This window comes from Pristiophorus japonicus, chromosome 11 (genome assembly GCF_044704955.1).
Source record: "Pristiophorus japonicus isolate sPriJap1 chromosome 11, sPriJap1.hap1, whole genome shotgun sequence".
NCBI classification, from domain to species: domain Eukaryota; kingdom Metazoa; phylum Chordata; class Chondrichthyes; family Pristiophoridae; genus Pristiophorus; species Pristiophorus japonicus.
Window position 1 is genome coordinate 191,853,634 of NC_091987.1, and position 13,103 is coordinate 191,866,736.

The 13,103-nt window shown below is 42.0% G+C and overlaps 1 protein-coding gene across 9 annotated transcripts in view; it reads right to left on the minus strand.

Moving 5' to 3' along the window:
• gramd1ba (GRAM domain containing 1Ba) overlaps positions 1-13,103 on the minus strand; it is a 561,758-nt gene that overhangs the window by 103,959 nt on the left and 444,696 nt on the right. For all 9 annotated transcript variants that reach the window (XM_070894375.1, XM_070894372.1, XM_070894374.1 and 6 more), the window contains one exon: positions 8,985-9,005. In XM_070894375.1, coding sequence (XP_070750476.1) covers positions 8,985-9,005 — 21 coding nt within the window. The remainder of the gene's footprint in view (positions 1-8,984; positions 9,006-13,103) is intronic.

Sequence of the window (13,103 nt, forward strand, 5' to 3'; positions counted from 1 at the left end):
GCGTTTAGTAAGCAACAAATCTAAAAACGTCTCTTCACACTCACCATGAAATGAAGTTCAGATCAGATTGATCCAACTGGATTCGCTCTCCTGAGCCAGGATGTGTGCAAAGTGGCCTGTGCAGTTCAATAGCAATATGAAATCAAGTTCCTTTCTGCCAGCCAGCTTTCAATCTAACTGCTTTGAAACTAATTCTAAGCTGTGGTCAGGACCCGGAGCCTCTATACAATTCTAACATCAGAATAAATTCATGTAGGTCGCTGAAAATATAACAAATCATGTTGGGGTAGCAATGATGAATCCTGTCTTTGTGAGCTGAATTGACTCTTCCCCTAGCTGTAGTGAAAATAAATTATGAAAATTCTTCCTCTATCTCTATAACTCTCATCACTTGCTCCTCTCTGTGGATTTGTTGTCCTTTCCTTCCTATATACCTTTCATCAAGGATCCCTTTGAATGACACCCTATGGAGAAGACCTTAGCAGGGTTATATCACCAAACTCTCTCACCTAATGTATGTTGTATTGAATTCTGGTTAAGGAATGTGCTTCGCCATATCTGCATTCTGGGGTTTCATGTGGGCTGGGGGGCGGGGAGGTGGTTGGTCATCAGCTAGGTCTGGCCTCCGAAGAGTCGTCATCCGTCCAGTCTCCCTATTCCATCAAATAATCCTGCCACAGTGGACTGTTGTATAATGAAGGCATTCAGAGTGCCCACCAGATTATGATGAGATTACTATGGTCTGACATCACCTGGACATTAATAGAAGATATTTTGGTTCATGTAGGCCTTCGGGATGGTGTGAGGAACCCAGCACTATTGGGGTCCATGTTACCAGTAAAGCTTCTTTGCCATGTCAAACTGATGTCTGCTTTTCACGAGGGAAGTGATGACAATGTTGCCCCTTTCAAACAAAGCTCCTGTTATCTGGTTGACACAGTGGTATGCAGAAGACGACCTTATTTGGCATGCATAGTTGGTGGTGGCGTGGAAGGATCCAGGAATAGGGAAAGTCCATGGATGGGCCATCGATGAATTGGGGACATAAATGGACGGGAACTATAAATGGATTGGAAAAGTCAATGAACAGAAACCATCGCAGGTCTGCCTAGTCTGAACACACAGCTCATGGGATGATGGCAAGTGGATGTATCACATCAACATTCAAATCGTGGAATTCCCAAATGAATGACCATGTTGAGCAATTTGCTTGCTGTCAGCAAGACTGTTCTGGGCAAGGATTGGAGAAAAACAGCCTTGCCATGGAAAATAACATGTCAAAATGTCAACAGGAAGTAATGCAAGAATGAACTGAAGTTCTGGTCTGACTCAGCAAAGCGTTTTCCCAGAATGTGTGGATGAACTCTCAGAGTACACCATCACTGAGTTGGTCTGACAATATAATGGATATCAAGAGTGTAAATACAACAATAATCTAATCAACAAGTTCAGAACTGGAACAAGCCTTTGCCATAGTGGTAGCATTCCCACCTGTGAGTCAGAAGGTGCTGGGTTCGAACCCCACCCCAGACAGTCCCGAATGGAGACCAGAGCTTTGGCTTTACAATTCTGGGTGTCGCTGCCCCTCTCCCCCCCCACTTCCATCATATGGGTTGTGGGAGCCCATAACCCTCCCATCCCTGTTGTACAGAACTGATCACCCTATGAGCTGGTATAAGATGGTCATGGAAGGAGTTAATCAGCCTGTAAATCCTTTCACTACTTCATGCTTTTCCCCAAGGGAACAGTGTGAAGCTATGAAAATAAACAAATAATAAGTTCAGAGGTAGGAAACAAAATTTAAACAATTTTAACAGTCATTTGAGCCCCAATATTAGATTCAATTACTGTACACTTAGATACCCAACTTTCAAACAAGCACTGGCAAGTCTGACACAAGCACTGAGATTCTTGGATTGTATAAATTTGAACATGCCAGTCATTATTCAGTCTGTGCTGAGTTAGTTGGTCACAGCTAGGGTAAGGAAAGGGGTTCTACAGTTGGGCTCAGTGCCCTGGGCCAGGGAGGGGAAAATCCATGGAACACCCACAGTTGCTCACTTCCATCTACTGCTCCTGGAAAGTGCATGTTTGAGGATGTCAGGTGAGGCTGAACTGGGATGGTCCATGTTGAAATAGCATAAAATGTGCTACCTAGATGAGAAATGGTCACTTGAGCAAGATAACAGAAGCAGGCAGGTATTCTCAGAAGCCCACCCCAGAATGAGTCATTGTTTTTTGGATAGGGAGAAAACGGGAGTGAAAAAATTGAATCTGAACAAACCATTTTACCAAATATCCCAAAAATTGTTAACAGGACAGCATTGTCACTAAATTCATTGCCAAGTCTGAATAGAGGCTTCAAGATTCAGTCTGAACAAGGTACACATTAAATCTGCTCTACTTCAAAGAAACAAATTCCGATCAGGAAAATCTGTATTTGGGTTAAAGGGACAGATCATCATCTACTCAGTCTTTGATGCCTGGCAGCTGCACGAGTAAAGTTAATGCAGACTGGATCAATCCAGATTAATTCAATAGGTGGTCTAAACACTTTAGCGATGCTAAATTGCTGTTTAGCTCTGTGCCACTCTGTAGTTTATGACAACAAAAAAGCAACCAACATAAAGTCATCCACCACTTTCTGCTATTATGCTTACTTATTTCCTCTGGTGGGAGAATACAGAACAAGAGGACATGATCTTAAAATTAGAGCTAAGCTGTGTAGATTTCGAATCAGTAAACACAAAGGGTAGTAGGAATTTGGAACTCGTTCCCCAATAGGCCGTGGACGCTGGGTCAATTGACATTTCCAAGACTAAGATTTCTGTTAAGTAAGGGATATGGGACAAAGGTGGGTACATGATCTAATTAAATGGTTGAACAGGCTCGAAGGGGCTGAATGACCTACTCCTGTTCCAGAGTTTCAAACACAGAAACCTAAGTGCATACTTTGGCGCCACCTAGAGGTGGATGGTGTTTATACTGTTCGGCCAACACAGTTCCACACAAAGTGGTTTGAATGAACGCCAGGATTTACCATTTCTGCGCTTATCACCTTCAGATTTTTCATCTATTAAAGTGAGCAGGCAGAAAATCATGGACTAGCAAAAGCAGAAGCAGAAAACTACAACTCCTGTGCTTAAAATATTAGCACTTTCCAGGGTCTATCCAATGCAATTCTTTTGGGAAATGGAATATACTGCAGTACATGCCATTTAATAGGAGCATTTCAATCAAGGATATGGAAATATCAGGCTGTGGGCCACCCTGTCAATTCCACCCTGAAAGCCCAGGTAACCCAGCCCCAATATTGTTATTTGTTGCTTTGTTCTCTGTGAATTTTGTGGGGCTGAAGGTTTCCAAAGGCCTGTTCTTAGCACTGTTACCTCTTTATTGGATAAATCCTAAATCTGAACACGGAGATTTGCTAGTGTCAGCAACTTTAAGTGTATGAAAATTAATGGGACCTTAAATTTAAACTTTGAGGCCAAAATTTACCTCCGCCTGAACCGGGTCGCACCTTCTGCTCCTGAAGTGTTTTTTCCGCCGCGTTGGTTGAGGTTGCCTCTTTCGGTAAATTCAACTCTTTGTCGGTTTTTTGAAGCGGACCGGAAGTCGGTCATAATGGGGGCGGAAGTGAGGCTGTGAGTACTGTAGAGGGGTGGAAGTGGAGGCGGGACAGAGACTCCACCGCTGTCAGTCAGCAGCGGAGATGACATCATGACCCGTGTGCTTCACCACACTCCCCCCTTCACTTAAAAGGGAGAGCCTTCGGCATTTTGAAACTTCAGTCCACTGGGCCACCATGGAGGGTTTCGGCTGGGACAGTGATCTGGTACCCAAGAGGGGGCACCAGACCACCCGTTGACGGCCCGGCCGAACCCGGGGGCATAATTGTCAGACCGATCTGGCAGTCGGCCGACAAAGAAATAAATGGGGGCCATGGCAGTGCGCCCTGCTCTTGAAGGACTGCCGTGCTGCCAGGGCTCACAGACTGAAAGCAAGGTGCACCGACAGAAAAAGCTGTTTTGGAGCTAAATTTCGCGGGAGGTGCGGGAGATCAGCGGCGTGACCCCTTGCTGATGCACTTAGGACGGTCGGCAGCAGCGGGGCGGAAGTGGAGAGCGCCAGAAAACACCCCAAGCTAAATTTCGCTGGCGGCAGCCATTGGACCAGAAGTTGGCGGCCGCTCGACTCCGCCACCTGACCCACCACTTTCTGGGGAGCTGAATTTCGGCCCCTATATGTTGTTCCTGAGGTTTCATCACAGGCACAGATGCAGTCCTTGAAGACTAGTCCTAGAAGGGGGGAGAAATTGGGTGTCTTTCCGCCACTCGGGTTCAAATGGCTTTGCAACCGGGTGCGGCGCTGACATCGACTCCCGCCGTATTCAGCAGGAATTAACGGCAACGCTACGGCGGTGTGCCCCGATCTGCTGCACATCATGACATCATTGCCGTGCACATCACTCCGGACCCGAAATTGACTTCTGCCTCCTGCAGCAGCGCCGAGCGAAAACACCAACAGCTACAGGAGACGTGCATTAGGCAGCTGGCCTCCATGGGGGTGATGATTAAAGGCGAGGTAGCGGAGGTAAGTAAAAAAAAAAACGTACCTTTCATGGCTGATGTTTTTTTCATGGGTTCCTGCCACGATCATTCAGCCCGGCAGATTGCGTGGGATCACCGCTGCATTGGTGTCCAGGTAGGTGCCTTTTCTATTGCAGAGCCTGCAGCGATGGCCATTCCCTTTAACAGAGGGAAGGAGCCATTGAGCGCGACAGCGCTGCACGGCCCAGTGTGCAGCACTGCTGAAGTGTGCTGCCGTTAGCGCTCCAATAATTTATGCTCCACTTCCTTCTTGGAGAGCAAACGGCGAATTTTTTTAAAGTTTGAAATCGTTAGTGCCTGCGCTAACTTTCCAAACTGTTAAAAATGAGCTCCCCCAAGAAGTTTGGACACCCCAGACTTCACCATATACTTTATAATGATTCTGAAAGAAAATGTTTCTTTGCAATGAGACTATCCCCTTTCAGACTCCTACTGTATTCATTTTGTATTTGGCCGAGAGGAAATGAATCTGGTGAGATGTGAGTGCTGGGTAACTGGGCACATTTTCATTCCCAGTAGTCTAATGAAGAGTTATACTGGGGGGAGGGGTTTTACTCACCCATCAGATTCTTAACTGTTTATGAGGAAAGGGGAAGAACTCAGTGATGATGCATCTATCTGACTGATAGTGCTCAAAACAAAATGGTGGACGTGTTTAACTAAAACGAATCATCATCACCACTCTTAAGAGCATCGCAAACCAACAGTCACTGCTCTGACTCGTGCGTGCATTAAAATTTGAATTAAATCTAGACCTACAGAACAAACAAAACATAAACACTCATCTTTGACCTGTGTGTGTTTGAACACTGAAAGCAAATCAGAAGTTGTGACTTGTTAGACAAAGCTCCCACAATTTCATTGTCAAAAGCAACTCCTCTGTGTATCAGCTGAATTTGGTTGCAGTGTCATTACAGCCGATGACTTGTTGAACACAGAATTATTGAACTTCATAACATTCTAATCTCACGGTCAACTTCTGTCTTCAATACAATGTTATAATATTTATATCTGAAAGACCCTAACTGCATGAAAGAATGAGTTCACAAACTGCAGAATTCTTGTAAATTACAAACATGATTTGCATGTGCAATACAGCAAGCTTTCTAAATGCTTGATTTGCATCATCTTTCGTGGAAAATGGAGTAATTCCCAGTGAGGTCATTTGACAGGGTCTTGAAATGGTACCATGTTGTTGTGCTCTGCTGTATATATCCAGAAGATGAGGTGTAGGTAGTGGCACAATGCAAATGAATCAGATCTTGGCTGAAACACTCAAAACGTTCCTGATTCAAGCAGAAGCAGAATGCACAGGGTCGGTGCTGTGATCGGAGGGGATGAAAGTGGCCGCAGTGCGCCTTGTACATTGACCCACATAACAGGGTGAGCTGACTGAACTAAATCATTCGCTCCCTACATTCTTAACAGATTGATAAATTTTCTTTCAGTGACCTGTTATCATAGCAGCTTCTTCACAACTTCAAAACAGCGCAACCAATTTTACTCTTCAATAGTTTTCACAGACTTGGGAGTTATGTTTTAATCTAAGGCAAGTTTGTGTGTGCACATAGACAACAAAATGAATAGGGGGGAAATTCAGAGTAAATCATCCGTGAACCACGTAATTCCTCAGGCTATGAAATATTGCAGAATTATGAGAGTTGCTGGGTCCCCTTACATTTTTCCATTCCATACTCCTTTGACCAAAAGCTATTTATTTAAAAGGGTTTAACGTAGAGAAAAGAGGAATTTTATATGAATGCATCTGTATCTTACTGTCACCGTCTGATCTCACTTAATGTTCTACAGAGAATATAACAGGTCACTAGGTTAAAGAAAGTCAGTATCGACAGTCTAGGGAAGTTGCATGTCTCCACGTTATTTAAATCAGAGCACAGAAGGAGGCCATTCGGCCCATCGTGCCTATGCTGGCTCTTTGAATGAGCTATAAAAATCAGTCCTGCTCCCCTGCCATTCCCCCATAGCCCTGCAATTTTTTCTCCTTCAAGTATGTATCCCGTTCCCCATTGAAAGTCACTACTAAATTTGACTCCGCCAATCTATCAGGCAAGATATTTCAGATCATAACAATCCGCTGCGTAATAAAAATGTTCATTTCCTCCCTGGTTCTTATACCAATTACCTTAAATCTGTGTTCTCTGGTTACCGACTCTTCTGCCACTGGTCTGCAGGAGTATTGATAGTAAAGGAACAATATTGTCACAAACTGCTTTTGGCAAACCTTCATTTGGGAAGGAGGGACAGTCAGGAGGAGCCAGTCAGTAGTTCCATCATCATGATGTCACACACAAATGATAGCATTGTGTGTTTATGTGGAGGTTTATGCAATTATGATGTGGTGGCTTTATAAACAAATGAAAAAGGCCTGCTAAAAACTGAAATGTATTTACGTACTTCAACCGTGGTCTAGTTTGGAGACACTGAGCGGGCAGGTGTCGGGAGTCCTGGGGACAGGTGCAACAACTATATATTTTCAAAAATGCAAGAGAGATACTTCTGCCGATGACAACAGTCCTTTAAACATACATTATGAAGAGTTCAGTCTCAAGCACTAATAGTCCCATAGGGGCTACTATAACAATAATTTTGATAATATCTGGTTAGTTCTAATCTTAAACCCTGCCTTTTGTAACCCTAGATATAAACTTCACAGTAGGGACATCATAGTTTGGCATAAAACTACAGCAATCAGCTTTAATAAGCCAGCCTCTATTTTGCTGGTACCGTTTAAAATGATCAAACACTAGGCGGCCGTTCAACATATTATACCATTTGTTATAATTTGGTAACACGTCTACCTCGTAAAACAGAATTTGTATATCCATAGACTGTTGTTAGTGCATGCGCTATGCTGTGCTCAGAAACTGGCATTTTAACTGCTTCTAGGTTTTTATGCCACATTACAGTACTTGAACATCAGATTCCTTTACATGCAATGAGTGTAGAATCACAGAGTTTGTTCTTGGATGTCGTGTCACTTGGTTACCTTTTGTTAAGAAACCAGTCATGCAATCTGAATATTCGCGACAGCTTTTAATTGTCCTTTTTCATTACTATAAGATCGAGTGTATTTAATGTATTTTGATATCTTGGAAGTAAATACCCAGTGCAATTTAAAACTAGCATCATTCACATAACATGCAGAGAGAGATGCAACTATACCCCATGTTATGGTGTTAATATTTAACATTGTAATGCTGAATATAATGAAGCATAACTATTGGTTAATGTAATCAATAATGCATTGCTCAAGACATCAATAAAATTCTTTTAAGCATACACTCTTCTATTTACTTGCGTGCAAGCAAGGAAGCACAGTTAGTAAACAATGCAATGTGATGAAGCCATCATTTCAGCATGCACCATTAGTACCCCTGATTAAAATTTGTTTTGTGAACTCATTATAAAAAAACCTCTTCATTGAGAGGAAGCCACATATGCTGCTGATAGTGATAAATATAATTAACAGCTATCTCAGCCGCTGGCTGGTGGGGAGATCTAAAACAGGGATCCACCATTGGAAATGGTGGGAACATTCTAGACTGTTCCAGAGAAGATTTTTTTAAAAACTCAGTGACAAAGTGGGTCCTTAAACAATAGCCAAATGTGCTGCTCCCATGAGCTGATCCGTGTTGTGAAAGAAATTAAAACAATCACTGCAACTGAAGCCCAAGTGAGACGTGAGCCACAGTGATGCATTAATGGCCTACATGGATGTTCAACAGATGCACTGTTTTAGTGCAACTGCAGCCCAATTTGAAAGATTGAGGCAGCAAAGAGAATGGGAGATTTAGCAATCAGATTGAGAATCAGCCTGTTGCACCAACAATTCAGTCGAGGCATTTATGGTCACTGACACCTTTTTATGTTTTGCCCACTCCTATCATGGTAAATACATGACCAATAATAACCAGTACATTCTCTTGCAGGGTCTTACTGCTGCACTTGACACTCCCTCTCAAACCCAGAAGCTTTTTAAAAAAAAATATGTGGCTCTCTTTGTGATAACAAGAGGCTGATACAGCATAAGGCAGTCAACAGGAACCTGCCTCTTGAAACGTTGCAAACGTGCTCAAGATGTTTTTGGCCAAATTGATTCAAAAGGCCTCGTGCTGTACATTACTGGGAAACTTCGGTTTGAAATTGGTCTTTCAATGACCTGTCATTCACTTAAATTATTCACTCATGCAGCGGGTTCAATTTATACCAATGCTTATTAATATGTGAGCACATGCAATTATGAGAAAATTAGATTCGACTAAAATCACTTACAGCGGTCAAATGGGATCATTTGTGCTCTGATGGACGACTAACACAAAGAAAACATAGATATTAAACAGGAAGACTTACGTTGTACCAGCTCTGGCTTTTCTGTAAAAGAACAAAGCAAAAAAGAAACTGTAAATATCAAAAGTGGAGAACAAAGTGTTCAAGGAAAAGGCAGGATAGGAAAAACTTACACATTGTTCCTATTTGGTGGAGTCTTACGGAGCAGCTCGAACCAAACCTGCCTGGAGGGAAGCTGACGCGATCGGGGGCAACGCTGGTTTCACACCCCGCCTGATCTTACTCATGAAAGTCAGGGGACAGTAATATTGGGCGGGGTGTAAAACAGGCGTGCGTTCCAGCTGATCCTGGGGGAATTCCTGCCTGCCGAATTGGGTTAAAATGACCTCCTTAGTGTCAAAACAAAAGAGGCCCCTTAACATGTGCCAGAAATATGGAAAATATTACTCCAGGCATTAAGGTGAGTTCCACGAAGTATAAATCTGCAGCATGGTACAAACCAACATAGCTTGCAAGTTATGACTTTTAACAAACGAAGTTCATTAAATTTGCCACTTCTAAACTTGCGTAGGTTGTGGTGGGTGAATGGTTAAATTTCAATGATGTTCTTTTCCCACCAGGATTGCTGACACTACTTGCACCTTATCACAAGATATTATTTGTTTAAAGAAAGCAGGTGCTTGCTGACCAAGCTTTTATTAAATGAACATTCTGACTCTAAAAGACTGAGAGACAAATGGCCTTGTCAGTAACACTTCTGCTGTGATCACAGATCTCAGAGTGAAAAATAAATGTGCACAGTGGTGCATTTAAATAGTGAGAGCTTTATTATTTACAATATAGAAAGGCTTGCTCAGATGACGTAGATGCCACTTTTTCCATTTCAGCTACTGAAGTGGAAAAAATTGAGCCTTCACTCTAATCTTATTGTGGAATAAAAGGTGGCCCATAATCCACAAAGAAAAGCAGCTGGAAAAATGATTCATTTTGTACAGGCATAGACAAAAGAGAAGCATCCAATTTAAAATAATTGCGAGAAAGACACAACTGCTCCTTACACTTAAAATAAACCAATTATTTCCACTGTTCTTTGTTTTACATTGTACTTACATGTGTTTAAAACATTTTTTAAAAGTAGTAAATATTTATCCCTGCAATTATTATTCTAAAGACTACCTTAACATACCAAAATTGAAGCATGTGTACATTAAATGTATGGCAGCTGAAGATGAAGACATGATGGAATAGGACCTCGGTTTTAATGTCTCATCCGAAAGACGGCACCCTCGACAGTTCAGCACTCCCTTGGCATTACAGTGGGTGTGTCAGCCAAGATTATGTGCTCAAGTCTCTGGAGTGGGACTTGAACCCACAACCTTCTGACTCAGAGGCGAGAGTGCTACCCACTGAGCCACAGCTGACATAAAATGAGAGTTTTAAGGGGTACAGCATCTAGGAGATTGGTGGTGGCCTTGAGATCATAATTGTGTTGTGTTGCCTCAGAGAAGATCATAAATGGGACTTGTAGAACAATAGACTATCTTGGTAAGGGAATGAACAGTGTTGGCTGAGGAGATTCACTTTCTGGTTCTATGCAATGGTGGTCATGGTGAGAGTCTAGCTGGATGGGTGAGGGTAAATATCTCTTGGGAAAGATGCGTAGCATCACTATGAAGGACACTAGTTTGGGAAAGGGCAGCATTTACTGGGAGAGAGGAATACTACAAGAAGGATACACTGAAGCACTGGGGAAAGTTCAGAAATGATTTACAAGGATGTTACCGGAATTGAGAAGATGAATTATTTGGAAAGATTGAGGAGACTGGTGTCTTTTCTCTCAAAGGCTAAGAGGCATCGCGATAGAGGTCTTCAAAATCATGAAGGGTGGATGTGGAAAAACTGTTTCCATTTGTTGGTGAGTCCAGAACAGGAGAGTATAATTATAAGGCAGCCACTAACACATCAAATAAATAATTTAGGAGAAATATCTTTATTATCGGGAATATCACAGTGGTGACAATGTGAAGCTTGCCACTACACGGAGTGGTTGCAGCAGGTAGGATTGACACATTTAAGGTGAAGCTTGATGAATACGTGAGGGAGAAGAATATAGAGGGATATGGGGGCAGTGTGGGAAGAGATAATTAGAGGAGAAGGAGGCTTGTGAGAGTATAAATACCGACCAGTTAAATGGCCTGCTTCTGTGCTGCAGGGTCTATGTAATAATATGTTGGGAGAAACAAACAGTAGATGGGGAATCATTTCTACATTTTTGCCAGATTAAAAGCAGCTGGACATGGATTGCTGCACTGATTTTTAAATTGTTTTAGATCATTTATCACCTTTAATTGAATTCATTACTATGCTATTTGATGAGTTTTGCGTTAGTAAGATCAATGCTATCATTTAAATAAACTCTAGCGGCTGGAAAGTTTTCTTTAAAATAGGAACACGAATGCAAAATTAGTATCAGAGACCCTTCACATGTGCAGAAGCAGAACATTTGCCAAGGGTTGAAAATCTTACATGGTCCTTGGAGTCAAAGGACATCAGCTACGATGAAAGTCCACATTTTGCACATTTATACAAAAGCTTTGAAAATATCCGCAATACTCCAGACAACATACAGCAAAAGGCCAGAAAAAAGGCATGCTGTTTCTTTCCAGGAGTCAGCAATTTACAAACCCCCTCTCTGGCCTATTTAGACCATTTCCCCAAAGGTAGTACCTCAGCACTGGCCTTAAAAAGACAAGCCCAGGAAGCAGCTAAACATTGCAACCCAGATCCCAGACTGCCTATAGTACATAAGCTAGTACATATAAAGCTGTTTTGACGTGTTATATAAATACGCTTGAACAGTCTCGTTTTTTTTAAATTACAAAATATGCACTGCTGTAATAACACTGTACTGGTATGCATGAAAAAAAATGAGGTGCAGTGCATGGTCCTTTCAAACCCACCCTGCATCCTCAGTGCAGAGGAGTAACAGTAACTGGGAGTGAGATAAGAGGGAAAGGCTAGAAAAAGACAGATTTTTCAGTGTTGTTAGGAGGCGAATGAGAGGGTACCTTATATCACAAACTAGGTAGAATGGAAAAGGTAAAGCCTGGAACACTATTTTAAGAGTAACCAGCACTGCAGGATACGAGGAGATGGATAATAACTGAACACGTTCAGAACTGATGCTAGGAAGAGTGATTGAGCTTCTGGATAGAGTCCAGAAGGTAAAAACTGTGAATCAATCAATCAAGAGTGAAATGTTATGATGGCTGAAATCTCTGTTTCAATGGATGGCTGAGCCAGATGGATCAAATGGCCTCCTTCATCCGGGTTTAAGGCTTAAGATATTTAGAGGGGATGGAGAATGTTGGGAATCTGCCACACTGGGAGGCAACCAAGGCTGATAACATCATTCATTTTAAGAGGGACTGGCAAAAAAACAGTAATTCAAGCTAGAAAAATGCTATTTGCTACAGTTGTGGCTATTCTGGATGGACCTAAATGGTCTTTTCAGGTCCTGTGATTTCCTAAACTCCTTGTAATAGTATGAGTTTTTAAAAGAGAGGTATCCATGGTAAGATGCACTCTTTAAATAGGTAACTAAGATAATTCATTACGACTTAAATTTTGAATCCTAGAAAAGAATTCCAAATTGCTCTCCCCAAAATGTTTACTCTTGTATGATGGTTATGTACTAAAGCATCCTTGCCCCAAACACATTCAGTTTCCAACAAGCTAAACAACAATCCACTGATAGTTTTTCAATGGAGAAGATTAATTTGTCTTCCTTAGCACTGATTTTGTGGTTTAACCCTGTAGTGTGCCACTTTGATTAAAGTGATGGAAGGTGAAAGCTTATTATTAACATGCTGAAGTGTCATTCTCACCTCCTGAAAGCCATTACCTGTTGTCTTTAAAGTTGCAGTGCTGCCGACTTGTTTAAATTAAATAAATTATCAAATATAACTGAAGAAAGGTACGATTAACTGAAATTGCAAAGACACTTCCTGGACATACAAGTGCCCTCACAGACCCAGAATGTCATCCAGTGGGATCCCAGAAGAAATCTGAATGTGGCCTACATCTCATTTTTAGATCATTTTTAACGGGATGCTAGATCTGTCCCTTCAACATAGAATCAAAGGGCCCGAACTTGGTGGAAGCTAAGTTCCACCCAAGTGC